General features: G+C 46.7%; 1 protein-coding gene across 1 annotated transcript in view; it reads right to left on the bottom strand.

Annotated features, from left to right (window-relative positions):
* Positions 1-20499, bottom strand: part of LOC135905894 (nose resistant to fluoxetine protein 6-like) — a 78312-nt gene that overhangs the window by 25566 nt on the left and 32247 nt on the right. The window contains exons 3-7 of the mRNA XM_065436997.1: positions 13745-13950; positions 8671-8785; positions 7945-8032; positions 5854-5963; positions 5603-5782 (exon numbers count right to left, since the gene is read on the bottom strand). Of these exons, the coding sequence (XP_065293069.1) occupies positions 5603-5782; positions 5854-5963; positions 7945-8032; positions 8671-8785; positions 13745-13950 (699 nt within the window). The remainder of the gene's footprint in view (positions 1-5602; positions 5783-5853; positions 5964-7944; positions 8033-8670; positions 8786-13744; positions 13951-20499) is intronic.

Here is a 20499-nt window from a genome sequence, read left to right as displayed (position 1 = left end):
GCATACAAGAACGAGACACAAAGAAACAAGCGCACACTTACACATCGCTTACTTGCTACTAAAGGATCTATTGGCACTACACGTGATATAAATACGTGTACAGTTAAATCATTGCAGGAAAAAAATCTAAAGCACGCAAACGAGCATTGCAATAGCCAAGAGTGATCTGCAAGTCGTATCGGTTAACAGCGACGACGACTGACGATGTAAACATGGAGGCAAGCGGCCCATAAAGCAAATAAAGATCAACCTAGGCCTGCTAGTAAGCTGCGATGGCATTCTAACAAGCAGAACAATCAGTGTGGAAGAACAGCACAGTAGATATACAAAATTTGTGACAGCTCGACACCAGCAAAATCAGGTTCGTTCAGCTAGAAAACCGCTTTCTTTTGGTTAGAGCGAAATTGAGGGTGTGCTGACGCATATGTTTCCGGCGTGTGGAAGTTAAGTGAATTCAACAATGTCTCTCATAAACTGGACTTATCCTTTCTGCTAATGAGAGAACACTGCCCGAACCTCCGCTCGCACCACATTTGCGGCAATGTGCGCCAAAATATCCACTGACAACATCAGAAACATCGCAATTGTGTTCTCTTAACCTGTCATTCACACAGCGTCCCGTTTGCGCCACATGAAAGTGGCGCAAACGCCACTTTCATGTCTTTCCCACATGAAAGTGGCAAAGACTACACAACAACTTCTGCACAGGGGACAAACATATTGCGATGACTCTTTTCACGAACTGCTTTACCTGCGCCGTCCGGATTCAGCTGCTCACAGGCAATGAAAATTTTTTTGCGGGCCTGAAAAAAACCACTTTTACATTGCAATGCCTTCCTGTCTTTTTTATTCTGTGCTCTATTCCCATGCGCGTGAGGTGCCATGGCAATTTTTTCCTGCTTGCCTTGGAATTCGGTAACCTCATTTTGCACTGAGCGACTACAGCCGTTAAAATCCCAGGCCAGAGATTCCGCCACTAGGCCGGAAAACGGGCAGCCACGAGGCGAACCGTTTGTTCCTGGAAACTCGGAAGGATGGGGTGGTGGCGGGACTTTTCCAATGCATTTTTGTAGAACGATTTTACGATAGCCGTTTTCACTACTTCCGAAAGCGGACAATCGAACGGTAGTGAGGGCGTGTTTCCGCGTGGTTCGTATTTCCAACGGACATGCTTTTGAGCAAGAGTTGAGAAGCCTGTCTGAACCTTCCTTCCTGTGGCACTTCATTACCATCCAGGGGCGTCAATTATTCTCAGAATATGTCTTGTACATCCGGCATCCTATTTCGGACTCTGCTGGTTTCGTTTTCACTTGTACTATGCAATCATCAACAAAGCGGAAAGCCTATATAACCCGCGAGTCCTGCGGGAGGCAAAACAAGGTTACTACGTCAAGGCTGGCAAGGAACAAATCACTATGAATAGGTGCTATGCACGATCCAATACACACACCCCCACACACTTTGATTTTGCAAATATGTATCACCGCTCCAAACTATGAAAGTTGATCTCAGGTAAAAAGACTACAGTTTCATATAGCCCTGAGCCGACATAGCGGATTAATTTTGAAACTTCCGATTGCTCCGTGTTTATCGATACATCCTTCAATACACTACAGATGCTCTGCCTGCGGGAATGATTAATATCAATCTTTAATATCGAATGAACATGCCCAAAACCTGCTATTTCCATGATTTCCAAGAAATCAGTTACCAGTTGGTAATTTCTTATTAGAATATGGTCGGCGCATGGATTCCCGTGAAGAGAGAACCACTCCTGCAAATCAAGCTATCTTTAGGCTCATTAAATATGTTCTCTCTCTCTCTCTCTTTCTCTCTCGACTTGTAGTGACTTCAAGCTGCTCTGAAGATACAAAAGGCTACTTGCTTTTGCCATGCTTATCGCTCAGAGACAGTTACCTGTAGCCGACAATGAACCTTATGCATTTTCGCTGAGAAGAATATGTTAGGTTGAGGTTGCAATGCTTTTTTCCCCAAGGGATCGACGAAGTTTCTCAAGGTTCAGTTTCGCGCAGAGCCTCTCTGTTTCAACTTGTTCATCGGTTAGGTAAACAGCATTGCGGCCTTAGAAGTATGTCACGATAGACTCCTCTGCCATAGAAACGAACAACTCATTTGTGTGTGCTAGGAACCACCCGTCTTTGTCACTAAGGAAGCACTAAAAGCAAATGTTCTCTCTAATATGACACCACCTTAACGGCAGTCCAGAGTTCGCAGCTAGGGTGTAGACGTCCTCAGCGTACACGTCTTCAGAAGCCAATCCGGACACTTGTCTGACAATGGCCGAAGGATCCGGCGGAGACAGTTTTGGCTCGATGGTGAGTTTCTGTCCCCTCGACAAGACGTCTTGAATATACTTCGGGATCGTAACGCCACCGAGTGTGCGCGCTGGAAATTTATGCGTCAGCACGCCTTCAATTTCGCGGTAGCAAATACATATATACTCATTTCCTTACCGAACGAACCTGGACCCCGTATTCGAAAAACGTTCTTACGCTAAAGGTGTTCGTGCTAGCCAATAGTGATGTAGGGCATATTATTAGCGAAGGCGATCAGCCAATGAAAAACAGCTCTTACGAACGAAAAGCTTTGTGAATTCGGCCCCTGATTATGATTTTGCCTGGTGTCGAGCTCTCACGCATTTTTTTTTTACCTATTGCGCCGCCTTTTCATGTTGTGCTGTCTGTTAGAATGTTATTGCAGTTAAGTTTACTGGAAAGCATTTGTTAATCTTCATTTGCCTTTTGGATCGCCTCCCCCCTCCCCCGCCCTCTTTTTTCTTTCTTTATCGTCCAACATCGTCACTGTTAACTGATACGACTTGCAGATTACTCTTGGCTATGACAATTCTCGTTAATGTTCTTCGTTTATTCCTTTAAAAAATGTAGGTTCACAGGTATGTACAGAGTGTCCCAGCTAACGCTACCCAAGCTGTTAAAAACACTAGTACAATATACAGGTCCAAAAACAAGAAAGGGGCTGGCAGATGGAATGGCACACTGTGGTATAAACTTTTTTAAAACAGGGTTGAAGTACTTCAGACAGGCTGGCCAACGTTTCGATGGGTGGACCTATCTTCGTCAAAGGCGGCCTCGTCATCCTCGGCGTGTTAGTTTTAAAGGGTTAGTGCAGTGACGTCACGTGCGGGTGTTGTCGCTGGCGGCTGGTTTTAAAGAGAGAGATTACAAGAGGGAACAGGCGTTGTCGTCCGACGTCTGTGAGCCTCATTCTCAAGACGAAGGGACAAGAGCGTGAGAGTGGGCACGCGGGGAGGAAAGAAAAGAAATAGAAGGAGAAAAAAGGGGGAAAAAAAGGGAAAAAAAGCAGGGGGGAGCCAGGGCCGTACCAAGACACAACAAAGGGGGGGGTGAAAGAAAAAGAAAGAGAAAAATGAAATCTTTAAGAAATACGGGGGCTTGGGAGCGTGTTGGGGATGCGAAAGGTTAGGAGGTATTCAGGGGAGTCGTTGGCGGCATGTTTTTGAGGCATTAGAACGGCTGGTCAAGCAATAGGTCGAGTAATTTTGAAATAGTTAAGGTGGCGGCGAGGAGTCTGCGGTGCAATGTGTGGGGTGACTGAAAGGCAGCGGCATGGTCTTTCAAGGGGCACTGCCCCAAACAGTGACCTTCAAACAGCTTACATCGCTGCAACCAAACTTGATCGAGCCGAGGTCCTCAAGCCCCGCCCGAAGATCACAAGAACAACAACGCCTCTTCTTACTACTAAATTCTCAAACGCACTCCCAAACGTGAATAACATCCTAAGTAAATACTACCCGATTCTCACCAGCAACCAGAAACTTAAGAAGATTTTTCCCGACCCTCCCAGAGTAGCCTACAGACGCAACACTAATTTTAAAGATGTTCTTGTACACGCCAAACTACAGAAAAAGAAGTTGGGAACCAATCCCTGTGGTCGCCCCAGGTGCTCTACATGCAAACACATTCAACCCACTACTACAGTAAAAAGTACAGCGTCGAATTACACACACAAGGTAACTTCGGCTTTCACCTGCACATCAAGCAATGTAGTCTACTGTCTAGAATGCGCCGCTTGTAGCAAACAATACATAGGTGAGACCGGACAACAATACAAGACTCAATGGTCACCGCGCGGACACAAAACACAATTTACCCAAAGCAGTAGCCAGCCACTTTAATGAACATGGACATATGTTTGACAAAGCAAGGCTCTATATACTACAAACAAATTTCCGTTCCCCTCGCGAAAGGAAGTACACGGAATCATACCTCATACACAAGTTTAATTGCCTACACCCGACAGGAATTAATTTGGAACGCGGCAACTTAGAATCTTTAAAAGCTGTAACTTAAATCTGAAACTCTCATATCATCAACCAATACACAAAACACATTAGGCCACCAGCCAACTTTAATTCTTAACCTCACCTACTCTTTCATTTCGGAGGAAAAAAAGGGGAGAGGGGGAGAAAGGGGGAAAAAATTCCTGCCTACTACTCAATTTAATGTACTCTTTCAGGATTTTACGTCTACACCAAGCGTACGATCCCCTTCTTCCATGTACACTTGCCCGCGCCCGCTTCTGCACGCGTCACCCTCCTGTTTGCTATACCGATTTCGCCCCCCCCTTCCCCCTGCCCCCTTTTTTAGTCTTTTTTTTTGAAACCCCCTCGACAACACATTCCGAAGTCAATATGCCTTTTTCGGCGCCTCAACCCGGAGTATCGCCTTCTGGATGCCGCCGTAACGACACCTACGTTAAGCGCGTGGGGCAGTGCCCCTTGAAAGACCATGCCGCTGCCTTTCAGTCGCCCCACACATTGCACCGCAGACTCCTCGCCGCCACCTTAACTATTTCAAAATTACTCGACCTATTGCTTGACCAGCCGTTCTAATGCCTCAAAAACATGCCGCCAACGACTCCCCTGAATACCTCCTAACCTTTCGCATCCCCAACACGCTCCCAAGCCCCCGTATTTCTTAAAGATTTCATTTTTCTCTTTCTTTTTCTTTCACCCCCCCCCCCCCCCTTTGTTGTGTCTTGGTACGGCCCTGGCTCCCCCCTGCTTTTTTTTCCCTTTTTTTCCCCTTTTTTCTCCTTCTATTTCTTTTCTTTCCTCCCCGCGTGCCCACTCTCACGCTCTTGTCCCTTCGTCTTGAGAATGAGGCTCACAGACGTCGGACGACAACGCCTGTTCCCTCTTGTAATCTCTCTCTTTAAAACCAGCCGCCAGCGACAACACCCGCACGTGACGTCACTGCACTAACCCTTTAAAACTAACACGCCGAGGATGACGAGGCCGCCTTTGACGAAGATAGGTCCACCTATCGAAACGTTGGCCAGCCTGTCTGAAGTACTTCAACCCTGTTTTAAAAAAGTTTATACCATAGTACAATATACAGTCACGCAACCTATACGATATTCGGTCTGCAGTCCTCTTTTTCCACCACGATCATTTTTGTGGGGCACTTGCATGACTATATAGAAATAATTAATTACTCCATTCTTTTTCAGTTGTTTTTCTACCGAATGAAAGGCGTGGCTTCAAATGAGAAAGCTATTACTGCGTCATCAAACATCGCATTAAGAAGGGTCCACTCACTGAAGCGCACAAAAGTGGTGATGTCGCCGAGGAAGTACGTGTGCCCCAGGATGATCCAGAGGCAGGACACCACGCGGATGCCGTGCAAAACACCGAGGCTGGAGGTACGCCGAGCCGGCTGGAGCAGTTTACGCGTGTTAGCCAGGAACGAGAACGCCAGAGCAAGGTCCCGTGCGAACTCTGCGTGGCAGATCAAGCGCAACGTGTCAGTACGTCGTTGACAGATTCACGCACTGTACGATTCCACTCACCTAGAGGTGTTTCGTCACCACGCGGCTTCTTGGCGTCGTCACGGGCTCCCCAAATGCGATCCACGAGCGTCCCCACCAATACACAAATTGCCAGCACTCCCAGGATGCTCCTACGACAGGCCCGTCACACGATTAGTGAGATACGTGCAGCCTTGTAAAACAACCATATTAAAACACTATAGGCAAAAACGTAATGAACTGCAGGGCGTTTTGGTTTTCTAAAATTCGCTTGGAGTTTCCATGTAGTTGCTATCAGAAAAATTCACGGGCGATATAGCAGTACATGCGAGAGAAATGCGCTAGCATTAAGTCACACCTATTTGAAGCCCGGGGTCAATGAAACCGTGTTCACCACATTGCAGAGTGTTGTTTAGGAGCTCACTCGACACACGACCTGCCTCTTCGAGAAGCGAGCTGCAACTGGCAAGTGACAGTGGTTCGGAGAAAACCACAATCAGTTCTACTACATATATATTCATATACACACACACATACGCGGTATTCTAAGCTCTGCCATCCCCTCTCTGCCTATATCACGTGACCGGCTTCCCACACTCCACACGCATACACTTTTTACTACTTTGACACTGTTAATGCAAACGCTTCAAAATATAATTTAAAATCAAATTACGTCCACAGCATGTAGCCGCCATTCGTTTTTTTTTTTTATGTCATCGTGCATTGCTCCGACGGTAGAAAACACACTTCTTAGACAGCGGGCTGCTTCGGCCACATTACGATGGCAGCGCAATGCAAAAATGCTCGTATCGTGTGCTTAAATTTAGGCGCACGTGAAAATATCCCAGACGGTAAAAGTAACAGGAAGCCCTTCATTCAAGCATCTCTCATAGCCCAGGTGTTGTCTCTGGGATGCTAAACCTCTTCAATAACACACTGAAAGAGTACTTATCTTACACGTCCTCTCATCGGAAGCACAGACCATATAAATGCCACCTGGATATCTTCGTCGTTTATTCGTTTTTCTTTATTGAACGATAAAAAAAGGCGGAATGCACTTAGTTTATTTAATATAAAGTAAGGCGCATGGGTTTTATTTACCTTGTATGAATTTCTTTTTAGCTCGCACGTGATATCAGAGTTGAGCCCACAACTATGGAACTCACGATCAGTGCACGTGCGAAATCGTGGAACTTGTCCATCACTTAAGAGATTATAAAAACGCCATGATATCTCTTTTCAGTGGATACCAGGTCAATGCGGTATCGTAGGAAATGATGACGCAGATAAGGCAGCTCGGACGTCAAACCAAGAAGACCGCTGCGTCCCCATTCCTCTCTCAAGGACCGACGCCGCGAGAGAACTTCGCGTTCTAGCATGCACGATCTCCTTAGCAGAGTGGGATACCGCACATACAAGGTGCACAAGACTGCACAGAATAAACCTTTCACTGCAACTCAGACCTCCGGCCGGTCTGCACCGACGCGAAGCGTCTCTTCTGTGTCGGTTGTGGGTTGGAGTTGCTTTCACGAATGCCTACTCAGCACTAATTGGAATGGCTGATAGTCCTGCATGTGATGTTTGCGGATGCGAGGAGAACATCGACCACTTATTGTGCCATTGTCCTCAATTTCAAGTACAAAGACAATCTTTGTCCAATACATTGAGGAAATTAGATGATCGTCCTCTGAGTGAACAGACAGTACTAGAGCCCCGTCCCCACCGATCATCGGCTCAGAAGGTAGTGAAGGCACTTTTGCTTTTCTGAGAACGTCTGGTTTGCGCGAGCGGCTTTGACTCAAGTACTGTCCGTACACGTTGCTACACCTTCTCTCTCAGTTCTCTCTCTTCCCCTTCTTGCTTCCCCCAGCGTAGGGTAGCCAACCAGACTCTTGACTGGTTAACATTCCTGCCTTCCTATATTCCTCTCTCTCTCGCGCCCACAACCTATTTCGTCGCCTCAATAGTGTTAGCAAGGTGTTCTCTATTCTACGGCCCAGCATTCGGTGTTCTGACAAAGAAAAACTCAGAGGTTCGTACAAACAAGCAGCAAAAGTTAGCACTCACTTTCTGTAAAGCCTGATACGAGGCTTGTTGACACAAGTTCCGGCTACATGTACAATGTCTACTCACATGACGACTAGCTGTATGGTGTTGGTCTCCTTGGGGCCCTCCACTTCACAGGTTCCAACCCAAGACTTCATCCTTGCTCTCTTCACAACTGCATACGTGCGCAAACAGAGGGTCATGCCGAATGTACGAGTACAAAAAAACTGAAGCTTTCGCAACCTTTTCATAATGCTGTTGTTTCCTGCTTTGAGAAAAAGAAGGCTTACATACCTTGAAACTTACTACTATATACCCCACTTGTGATCTTGGGTAAAACCTACAAGAACCTAATATTCAGAGCAAGCACTCCCTGCAACTAGTGCACGCCCACTCTCTTCGTTCTTGAAGATCTTCAATAGTTTTTTTTTTGCCGCCATCTTGAATTTGACGTGGACGCAAGCAAGAGCCCACTCCTTGACTTTTATTCAGTAATCCGTAAGCTTAGAGAGCACAAATGCTCCGAAGCTTATGGTATTCATGCAGCGAATATGATTCTGCCCGTGCAACCAAAGTAACGTTTATATCCATTCAGAACTTCCTCAACTGTTGGATCATACATCCTCTTAAACGGCTAAGTCACCACATGTGCTTAAAGTGAATTTCTTTATTATGTGCGTACTGCAACTGACCTGCTAGAGCTACGTAGCCAACAATAAAGCTTTATTTTCAAGCTTAAAAATGCACGCGCCTCAACCCCCCCCCCCTCCTCCCTATCTCCAGGCCCCTAATTTGTCACATGGTGTACTGTACCGAGTCTTCCGAGCTTCTCAAGGTCCTCCTTTTCGCAATGCGATGGCAGGCAGACACCGATGCGGATCGGGAAATACTTGATCCACTTGCCGTAGTTGTAGACCCAGTGCATGAACTGTAACACCCAAGAAGAAAGCAAAAGTATGGTGGCAGTTATTAACACATTATAGAGTCACTCCATGCCAAGTTCTCCAGCGTTTCTTCGGCCATCATGGATTGCGTGTGCGTGTGTGTGTGTGTGTTCTTTAGAAATCAGCATGCAGTGTGGCTATTTAACATATTCCTGCAGTGGTATTTTCTGTGCCCTACTTATGATAACGCAGTTTTCCGTAAGTATGCGAGTTTTTCCCCTGATACCTAAATTATATTTTACTTCAAATAATCAGTCATTTCAAGCAATAGTGACAAAGGTCAAAATGGATGATCTCAGTACTTTTTCTTCATAAAATAATAAATCATTCAAGTAAAAAAAAAATTACGGAGTAGCTGATATACTTGCAAGAAAACGATATTAAAAAAAATATAAGCTCTGAAAATAGTGTTACGATATTGTAGACACTTAAGAGGACAGGTCACGCAGCCAAGACGACGATGAGCTACTCAGTTCTGACGCCAGCTTGTGCTGGTGCCATCTTGGTTATCGGTGGGACTAGTGTCTGTGTAAAACTTTGTATTCAAAATTGAGACACCAAAGAAAACGCAGCATTTCAAGTTTGCTGTCATCTATTATGCCATTCGGGACTATTAGAAAATCTTGGGGATACTCGCCACTGTATTTCTCCGTTTTAATAGGCTGCAAAAAAAAAAAACGCCGTGACAGGATGAAGGAAGCCGGTGAAGGAAGAAAGAAAAAAAAGGCAACACAAGTTCCCGTGATTTGACCCCCACCCCCTTCTTCAAACCCCAGAAAACCTACGAAGCAGGAAGAGATGAAATTCAGCTTCCCAGTTTCATTAACACAGCTGTTTCTTCTTTTTTTTTTGCTTCTTTTTAAGCATGCGCTAAACATGTGCAACGAACCTATAGAAAAACTTGTTCTGATATCGATGATTGCATTTGTTACGTTGTTTTACTATAAATATCTAGACAAAATTTTATCACGGCCCTTATAGTCATGATGAAAAACAAACTTCATTTAGAGTATAACTCGATATGGGAAAGCAGCAAAACACGCTCAAAATGTCCCCTCCAAAAGCGCTAAAATTATTTTTACCGATCACAACCTTCGTTGCCGCGCTGTACTGTTTCTGTAGTCTCAATTAGAAGTGTATGGATGAGCAGAGAGAAAAGTATCAAGCATGCATGGGTCGCATTTTGTAAGAATTCTTTTCCTTCGATTCTGTTCATTCTTTACCATCCGTCCCTCCGAGGGGATGATCCGGGTGATAGTAGGGGCAAGCTTCGTGCGACCTTCGTGCGAGCGAAGGCGGCCGACCAATTACAAACAGCACTTACGAACTGAAGAATGGGTAGTTTTGCCCGAAGGACGAAGCATTAGAAAATTTTACAATAGGGGCCCCAAAAGTTTGCGGTCCCAAAAACATAACGTCGAAGCCACTGCGCCTGCGCCAGACGCAAACTGCGTTTAATGTTTGCGTCGGGCACGCTATTTCATTGATTTAGCGGGTGCCCCAGAAGCTGCCCCAAAAGCTTTGCGTCGACAAACATGGCGGCACCTATCAAAGCTACGGCTCTAACCTGTAGCACCAAACAGGGCTCGATTCGTGGTAACGCGTAAGGTTCGCAAGGTAGGAGAAGTGACTGCGGTTATCGCTTTCTCTAAACTAGCGTTTGTTAGGAAGGTTGATTAATTAGACGCCGTTGATTCCGAATTCGATTGCCGATTTCACGGTTCGTAGGCCTAACACGGCTTAGCTTGGCTGGTGAAAGCACGTAAAGTTCCCCCCCCCTCCCCCCATATAACGTAAAACTACTCCAATCTGTTTTTATTCCAATTTCTTGACGTCAGATTCCCGTAATCTCCGACGCAAGCATCGGGCGGTAACTCGCAGCGTTGTTTGAAAAGCCCAATGAAACGCGCGTCTCATTTGTAGGATGTATTTTGCTTTAAAAGCGACTATATATATAGCATGGCCTACATTGAGCAGTTTTTCTTGTCCATCTGGCTAAGAAGAGGCGCGAAGTACGCTCAAGTGCAGCGTTTCGATGGGCCGAGCCAGCAGAGTGAAAGTATATAGATAGCTGGATTATGAGGGTGGTGCCGGCGCCTGCGATTGGTCCGCTTCCGCTTACTTAGCTTGCGCTGGCTAGACGAAAATGGAGGCGGCGTGCAACGAAAGTTTTAAAAAATGCCGCTAAAACGGATCCTCAGCAAAGAAGAGTTGGCAGAGTGATGTCGTATACATGCCAAAACGTCTCGATAACGTTATGCTGCCTCGCAAAAGCTGATATTATGCGCAAATAAGTACATGCTCCCCGGCAGCTCCCAGTAGCCAGTGCCACAGCGATCGGCGGCAGCCATCTTCTATTCCTTTTGGAACGCGCAGTCTCCGGCTATTCAGAAAATATTTCAGTTTTCTTCGCATATTAATGCCTTTTTAACCCGTGGAGGTCACTTTGAGGCGGTGAGTTTTCGCAGTTTTGTGACGTTGCGTGGCAGACAGTTGAAGTGGGCGCCGCCCGAAAACGTTTGACAAATTGGTCAAACGATGCGTTTATCGCTAATGGTGAAAAAGGCCTCGAATCAGGAATTATTTTTCTTTTGTTCGGTCTACTCATGCATAATAAGTGTGCACATATCATATCAGAAGATATTAGGTTTACGCGGCTTTCGTGACGCCGCTTGACTGACAAGCGCAAGGGGGATGGGTCGCAATTTTTTTTATGAATAGTGAGGGCTGATTGCAGAATTGGAATAGAAAAATTTGGAATAGCTTTACGTTATAGCGCCCTTAGCTCAAAACTAAGCGCAACTAATTGCTTGCTGCTAATATAATAACCTCTAACTTGCAATTAAACGGGGAAACAAGAATGTCAAAATTACTCTTCTTATCATAAAATCATAGGTTTTATTTAATTATTTATAATATATTTTCTTTGACGTCTTAGTGGCGCTGCAAGCGCAGGACACTATGCGCAAACGCAAAGCCCCATTCTAACACTCTTCACTCCTGCGTACCCCAACGCTAACACTCGAAAAGCTCTTTTCTAAAACTCTCTATTGAGAGCGACAGGAAGGTTCAGCGTGGCGCTTGATTTCCTCGGACGATATTTTAACCAAACGCGAGATGGTGGCGCGACGCACCATGCAAGGACACGGCTACTCTGCAGAAGGAACAGCGCCGCCCCGGCTCCCACCAGGCGTTTCACAACGCTGGCGTAATGAGAAGCGTCGCCATGGAGTGGCATCGGAAGGCGTCGCACCTCGATGAAACGAGAGCGACGGGAAAACGTCGGCGTTAGTCAGCGCCCAGATAAATGTTAGGTAACGTTAGCTTGGCGTTTGACGTCCGCTCCGCTCAGACCAGTGCGTGCACACAGCAGCTCGCCATGAATCTAACGCCAGTGTGCGTATAGCGTGCGCGCGCACAAAGCATATACCAGCGGCCGAAGGCTGCAGTACGCTGTCCCGACTCCGAACCGATCGAGTAGAGGAGCAGTGACCGCGCGTCGACTTTGCTACGTCGTCCTTTGCAGCCAAGCGCTCTCAACGTCTTTCGAGACCCTCCAACCCTCAGCGCTCGATCCGCGCATGCGCCGTCGATAGTGGGACAGCACGACAGCGGCGAGAACATGGCTCGAGCATCCGTTTAATTGCTATCGCAGTATAAACCTGGGGAAAAGGTTCGTTACTCGGCAGGAAGAAATGCAGACCAAACGCACTTTTCTTGAATATCGTGCGCAAGTCGCTACGCTGGTGAGTCACTGTGTTGCCATGCATTTTAACGCGTCTTCGAGTTTGGAGCAGATACTGGCCGCTCGAGGCACTTTGCGTGTACTAGCGGGCTTCTTTCACGCTCAGAAAAACACTTTTATGTGGCACGTATTGAGCAACAGAAAGCTGTATCAGGAGTTTTTCATGTTGCTCTACAATTTTCTCATTGACACTTTCAATCTGATTATAATATTTGATAAGCTGCATAATTAATTAAGACTAATTATGTAATTAGGCGGAATGCAAAAAACAAAAGTAATCTCCGAGAGACGGCAAAGAACGTTACGTTGCTTCTGTCCAACTACGTGGCATTTTCCTATTTTTATATCTTGATGCACGATAGTTGGGACACCCTGTATATGTATTAAGCCGTACAGCCATGTGCGTATAACACACAACCCTACAGACACACACGCTGAACAAAAACCGCCCAGCCGTGCTTGGAATTCACGTGCGGTTCGCTCTTTCTGGCTTGCCCTCACTAACGACAAGGCAGACCTTCCTTATGTTCCAGGAGAATAATCTAGTAGTTCAGCTTAAATTAGAAGAGCTTTTAGCTGGGCTAGTTAGTAATGCATCTTGATAAATTGTTGCAGGACGCAAGAGAACTCACTCACATACGCGCATGCACTCACACACCCAAACACCCAAACAAATGACGCTCCCCGTTTATCACAGGAGCGCTCAAAGCTCTTAAGACAGCTCAACCCATTATATGGGTTTCTATAGGAATTTCAAAAAAGAATTACGATTACATCGTTACGTCCAATTGTTCGCTATAATACGTTCCATTATAACAAGCGCTTGCAGAGGCTGTGCGAATATAGTGGATTGACGATAACTGTCTTGAAGCACAATGAGTATGCTTAAAGCGTCTCGTTCTAAGATTCGGATTGCCTTCTTGAATAACATTGTCTCATTTTGTTCAGGCGTGTGGGGCAAAAAGCTTGCCTTTCTTTTTCTTTTCCTTTCGACATAATTTTTGTCTGCTTCTACTGACCGCAAACGTAAGACGCCAAAGAGAATCCGCGCTGAGTTTCTTTTTTGCTTGTTATCTTCACCTCAGAGTTATCAAAAATGACATCGCCATGAATTTTCGTCTCAGTGCCCGTCCCGTTAACGCTACTAAACGCTGCAGCTGACGCTGGTGCTAGTTGCGATGAACTGGAGCACGCTCACCGAATCGGGGTCTTTGATGAGCTCCGAAGAGTTCTTGTACGGCCTGGGCAGCCCCGGGAACTGGATGTTCAGCGTGCAGTACCTGCCCACGATCGTGTCTCCATCTTCTTCCTCGTGGCGCACCGAGAGGCACTGGTCGAATGAGCCCAGGGTGGCCAGTGAGCCCGTCATGACACCCATCGGCATCTTGCCGCTCGCGTCGGCCACTGCAAGCGGTGCACAGCCAGCGTGTGAGTCGCGGTGCGCACCGGCTGACCGCCGAATGGCCATCCTGTACACCGTACACGTTTGGCGCAATTTCTGCAGCCGACTGGGAGTGTCCGCTTCACCTGATCGCTTACGATTAACTTACATTTTCGAATAAGCGGGGGAATATACGAGCCGATCATACATCACTTGGATGAAGTATTCCGATCAACGAGTTGCCCCCGCGCTGGTAGGAAGCCTGAAAGAACATTGTTTTTGGGTATGTATGTATACGGTGGGCTGTGCGATCTTTTGAAAGGGGACGAAAGAGACGTGCGCAAGAAGAAAGAAACCAGGAAGAGGGAGCACATAAGTTCACTTTCACTTGAATGAATTTACTTTCACGTGTTATTGAATTTTCAGATGTTCTAACAGTTTCATGCAGTTTGTCGGAGTTGAAGTTTCACAGTATTTATCAAAGAAGATCCGGCTCTTTACAAGGGAAAAGTAAGCTGCGAGAAGAAGGATTCACGGCCGACTTCAAAGCTTGTGGCCGATAGAATCGAATGCTGCGGGACGGTTCTCAAGCACTCGCAAGAACATAAAGGAGTAACTTTTCTCTCCTCTCTATATCGGTGAGCGCCTTGGACAGAAATCATCACAAGCACAAGACACCTCTCTCCTTTTTCCAGAAAATATTGAAGGTGAAATATAACCTAGGTGCCGCAGGGCGGCTGCAGCGAGTTTCTTCAGTAAGTGGGACTTCAAACGCATCAAACTGTAATTTGAATCGATCAGTAACAATTCTGCAATAGAGTTGACAAGTACCTTGCGCTCAGTGTCCCAAAATAACCGGGATTTACGCCCCCGCACCTCCCCCCCCCTTTTTTTTTCTTTTTTCTTTTCAGAGATTCAAAACTGCGTTGTGCAGGTAGGTCACGCTTGAATGAAACCTGAAGCGACAGCAAGAGGGGTTTTGTTTGTCAGCACTATCGTTTATGCGGAATACATAACAATTAACAATAATCGTTTGAAAACCGCCGAGTGTTTTTTTTTATTTCTTGCAGTGAAAAAAGAAATACGTTATTGTGATCTACATCGCATATCATTTCTTGTGAGCAAGGTACGTGTTCACGCGTGAAAAGTTTTTCGAAAATTCTGCAGAGCCCTCGCGTTCAAATTAGCGCTGCAGGCTTTCATTAGCATCTCTTCTGTCTGGTCCGAAACAGTAACTCGGATGCATGCAGCAGGAATATCACAGATGTCATTTTCAATAGAATAATGGTCTTCCTCACAAAAGTCTATACGATATTATCTTCAACGCTCTCCTCGGAGAAGGTAACGAAAGCATCAGCAAAATTTTCGTATTACAGCGGCGTGGTAACTTGACTGTAATGTTCTTCCCTGTCAATAGTGTTGTCTGCCTCCTCTGCGACCACGTATTCCCTATATAACGAAGCCCTCCCGGTGGAAACACCGTTGCAAGGTTGACACATTGATTTGACCTCGACCGCCACTACCCGAGGCACATTTTCCTTGACTATTTCGCATCACCATTTTGCATGGTTGTCGTACTTCTACTGTTTGATATGCAGCGCAACGGCTGGTGAGCTAAGCGGTCCCAGTTCCGCCTAGCCGAAGTTCACAAAAAGGAGCGTTTCCCATGGCAGAAGTTTCTAAACATTGTGCCTGTGGGAAGCCAACCAAAGTTGATATCCTTGTCTAGTTTATCCGGCGTTTCAGTTTCAGCGAAAGTCGTTTATCCAGAGTCCACTATATGTCCGTTTCACTCAAGACTACATGTAATCGGTTAGCAAGAGAGGAACCGCGTTAATACCTGCATTTTGTGACCCCGTTGGAACCATTACGAGGCAGGAAAAGTTGTGAGTGGATAAGCATGTGTGCTGTCCCACGCTTTAGTTCACGGGCCTGCCTGTTACTATTCTAAAACGCATATATATATATATATATATATATATATATATATATATATATATATATATATATATATATATTGTTTCAGCGCCGTGCATCATTAGGAGTCTTCAACGTACCGCCATTCAGGATAAAACTGCAACCAGTCGTGCGCGCCAGGATGCGGGCACCTATACTTCCGCAACAACATTTTCCACTTTGCACCGCACGCACCAGCTATCCATTGAGGTTACCGAGTTCAGTGCCCCTTTTACTTGTGGGCCGCCCTAACAAATAACGCACAGTTCCGGAAGCGCGCACAACAAAAATGGGCTGGCTAGTTTGGCGTCGCTTTTTGCGCAGATGCTATGCCCGTTATACGACGTTACCTCTTGGTAATCGTGAGCCACTGCCGGGCAGAGATCGCCGTCGTCCTATGGTTTTACGATTACTGGGTTACAGAGTGATTTCTACTTATTTTCGTAAGCCGCCAGCGAAGCGCTTCACAAATGAACAACAATCCGACTGGTTTGGAAGGAAGCAACTTCCTGGTCAAAGGGGGCGGGGGGAGGAGGAGAGTTCGCTAACCCTCGCCCTGTCCAACTCCGGCGTTTCCCACAGCTGGAACTAGAGCACTGCACGTGCTTCGAAGCTACATGCACGCAACGGAGCTATAAAGACACAGCCGCGCGCATTTTCTCTTCCTCCCTACACCCGCACGAACGGCGCGCTGTGCAATGTAGGCAAACACTTTCCCAGCCAGACGGTATAGCTCACAGGTGCTAGTCGCCTTCGGCAGGTAGGACAAAAAGGAGGGGGCGAAAAAGTGAGAGCGAAATCCGCAACGCTCAGCCGCGACGAGCCGTGCGTATGCCGGCGAGAAATGCGATCGGTAAGCTCCGTAATTACATAAGCCCCCGTGGTATCCAGAACTGCAGCATTGGCCATGGCTTCCGCGTAGCCCTTGGCTGTGAGAAAATCTACAGTTTATTGGAGTCAGTGTTAAGGCCGATTTCTAGAAGTCAAGGCTTAGCTCATATGATACTGTTGCACACAGCTCAACCACGCCGCCAGGCGCGAGGCGGGAACGCTGGCCATTCGTTTACAAATTGATACACAGGTAGACCACACGGTCACATTGTAAATCTACAGAGAGCCTACGCAAGATGTTGTAGTAGGTGAACCTAGTGCAATAAGTGCTAGATGACACAAAAATAATGCTTTCCAAATTAAACGATTTCTTTTTTTCCTTTTTTCGTGCATTTATTTAAAAGAACGAGAGAAAAAAACGAAGCATGTATATAGTATATAGACAGCGGCCAGAACAGCCATAGTCGTGTCCACAGGCCCAACGCAAAACAGTTAGTGACGAGAAAAATTCCTAGACTCAAGGCGCATGCAGTGATATTCTAAGCTAGAAATTAGTAAGTGTTGTAAGCATAAACACGTCCACAACAGCTGATACCACTCCGGTTGGAAGTGACGAATAGGGGTAGAACAAGGAATATCGCTGGAGCTGAAGTTTTGACAAGTGAACTTGTCTTCATCACAGCAGCAAAACTTTCCTTGGCAGCGTTTAAGTACGCGCAGCTCGCTCTCCCCCAACCTCAGTTGAGGAGCGGGAAAAGAATGGCTGTTAACTATCAGGGTGCAACGCAGACTGCACAAGTGGTTTCATTTTCAATCTCGACTAAACTTCGAACTTCTATTATTGTTGGACATGGATATGTTATAAATCTTTACTGTTGGTATAACTGTGAGCTGTTCAAGTCTAACCGGTTTATTTGTGCATTTACAATATATGCGGGTGTTAGTATAGATGTTGGTATATGTGGAAGAATATGTGCATGTCACCGTTATGTGCTATTAATGGCTATGTTTCATCATTAATTTGTTTCATCTCCGGAATGTCACCCCTGCTCAAAGTTTCCAGGTTGCCCCGGGCCCAGTCAAGCTGTCAAAAAACAGCTTTTTTCCCAGGTATCCCCTACCAGAAATGTCTATTTTTTCTGGAAAATAAAACTGCAATGAAATGAAATAAGCTGGTGCGTAGGTAGAGTAAGGGAAGTCAATTTGTTAAAAAGGTGGCAGTTTCGTCCGAAAGGTGAAGCATTGGTTGCGATAGCAAAATATTAGAGATCTATACGCAGTAAGGTTAGTATATTTATTAGCTGTATTAACTGTTGTAAAGATCCGCTTACTAAATAAATTAACGTGCACGGTGTCACCCACGCACAGGCAAACATGAACACACCTCACTCGATGACCGCGGACACTCGCTGTAAGAACGCTGGTGCGATGATGAGCGGCAGTAGCGGCGAGCGAATTCCCCTTCGTGCTGCCTCTCGCTTCAACGTGAACTAGGCACACGAGAACACATCGCACACGAAACCATCAGCTACCTCGGGTCAGTCGGCTAGCCTTCGAACCCACTCTAGATTGCCTCCAAGATAGTGCTCGCACGGCTACGGCCGGAGTAGAAGCGGAGACGCGCGCTACCTTGCCCGCCGCCCCCTGGCGCTCGTACATCTTCCCCGCTCTCCCGTCCCCTTATGCGAGCGAAAAATCAGCGCACCTGCGCACCAAGCCACCATCCTTCTCGGCTCACCCTCTCGTGCTTTCCCTCACACCTACAGCACACGGCGCGCCGCCGTGATCTTGTGGCACCTTGACTTTGTACGGAACATCACGATGACGTCAACGCCGGCGGTGAAATGGAGTGTCTATATAATTAATATCGCAATAAAAAAAACGGGGTAGTAGTGTTTAGTTGGATTGAGAGGGAACATATAAAGGTAGTGCTGGGGATCCTTCTAAGGAGTGCGGGGGGTCAAAAGTGATAGAAAGGTTTATCGTTGCACCAGGCGTGATGAGGCAAGCACCGCACCATTACGGCGCGCAAGACCGAAAGAAGACTGCCGGCGTCTGTCAGCACCCAAAGAAAAGATTAGACAGAATTAGCTTGGCGTTTACCGCCCGTTACGTTCGTATCACTGCCTGCACCAAAGTGTGGTATGCACACAGTTGCTTAGAACGAATGCTAGTGCTCACGTCAGCCGCGAAAACCAGAACGATGCCCTATAGCTCCGGCAGAGCTGTTCGAGCGGAGCGTGACCGTGCGCCCACTTTGCGTCGTCGCTTTTGCAGCCAAACGCACTGCGCGCCTCTGGAGGCCTCCTAACACTCCATGAGTGGGCCACGCGTGCGCATCGATACAACGCTAGCACGACGGCGCCGGAGCAAATGCGCCTTGAGCGTCCGTAATTAATTGCTATCTCAATAAAGCGGACATACATCTACACGCGTAAACAGGCGTTGCCAGTCCGGCGGGTATAGTTTTCAAGTCACACTTCGATCATATCAGTCTTTCTGGCCTTTCAACTCGACGAAGGGCGAGCGCTAAAAGCAGCAATAGTGGCGGTGCTAAAAATGTTTCGTTTTGAATACATGCGCAGCTACGACTTCACTTCTTGGTAGTTATACATCTGGGCAGGAAGGTAAAGGGGACGGGGTTCTCTGGAGGAATGCAGCAATCGTTCACGGTTCGCACCGCAGAGCACGAGGTAGACCAGAAGCAGTAACGCTCTTGGACATATGCTAGAAGGGAAGCGAAAGAAATTCACGGTAACCGTGGTTCGCGAGCTCCTAAAGCCAAAGCTAAAGAGCAAACGCGGTACCATATTCGTGCCATATTCGTGCCGCACCGTGGTGCACGATGCACTCGGAAAGCAGCAATAAGGTGGAAGAAGGCAAGAGATACTGACACCTATTAGAGGGAATTAATTGAAATTAAATCAAACCATGCGATGCATATTTAGTGTCCAGCTACTATGATTTAGCTGATCTTGAAGTTTTTTTTTTTTAAATGGCCTAACGCATGTTCCTAGGCCTTCGCTCCCGAGTGTCGATGAATTTAACTTTCCCTCGTTGGTAGTAATCGCAGCGGAGGAAAGGCCTTTGCCAAAGCTCTACTATATCCACATTTCGCGAATGTCACTGTATTGTTTGCTCGACTGTATTAAAGCGCATTTTTATGGAGGCTCTTTCATGGATAAATTATGACCTGCTCGTTCAACATAAATATAGCAAGGTAACTCATTAGGTGGAACACTTTCGAATGCAAATACCTGAGCATATTTCTTGCGGAAGCGAGTAGACACTTCCAACCCCCTATTTCCTTGCATAGACTGTAACAGTTAGACTGCAGTCGTAGTTATTTTTTCCTACGCTTTGGAAACTGCACGTCTGCTTCGAGTATGCTGTCTAGTTTAATCGTGCAGCGTCACGTCAAATAACCATTAGCTGGGTTGCTGCTGCGGACAAACGACAAACTATGAAAGAGGACCTTTTTTTTCATCCCGGAAGTGGCGTAGCAAAAACAAAGGAAGAACATGAGCAGGAGAGGGAACTAGAGCCTTCGCCAAGTCGCTGCCGCGCCCTCGCCTACACAGTTTACCTGCACAGAAGCACCGCGTCCACGCTGTAGAGGGCACTAACGTTCGCCGAACGCCACGAAAGCGGACCCCCATTGCTGCTGGGCATGCGGACTTGCTTATCGAGCGTCCCCCGAGAATTAGAAAGCGGCTTGCATGGAAGAAACTCCTGCTGCCCACTGCAACAAGGACGGAAGGTCAGCGGCGGCGGCGTATCGCTAG

This window comes from Dermacentor albipictus, chromosome 1 (genome assembly GCF_038994185.2).
Source record: "Dermacentor albipictus isolate Rhodes 1998 colony chromosome 1, USDA_Dalb.pri_finalv2, whole genome shotgun sequence".
NCBI classification, from domain to species: domain Eukaryota; kingdom Metazoa; phylum Arthropoda; class Arachnida; order Ixodida; family Ixodidae; genus Dermacentor; species Dermacentor albipictus.
Note: the sequence above shows the minus strand (reverse complement) of the source record. Positions and strands in the feature narration are given on the sequence as shown.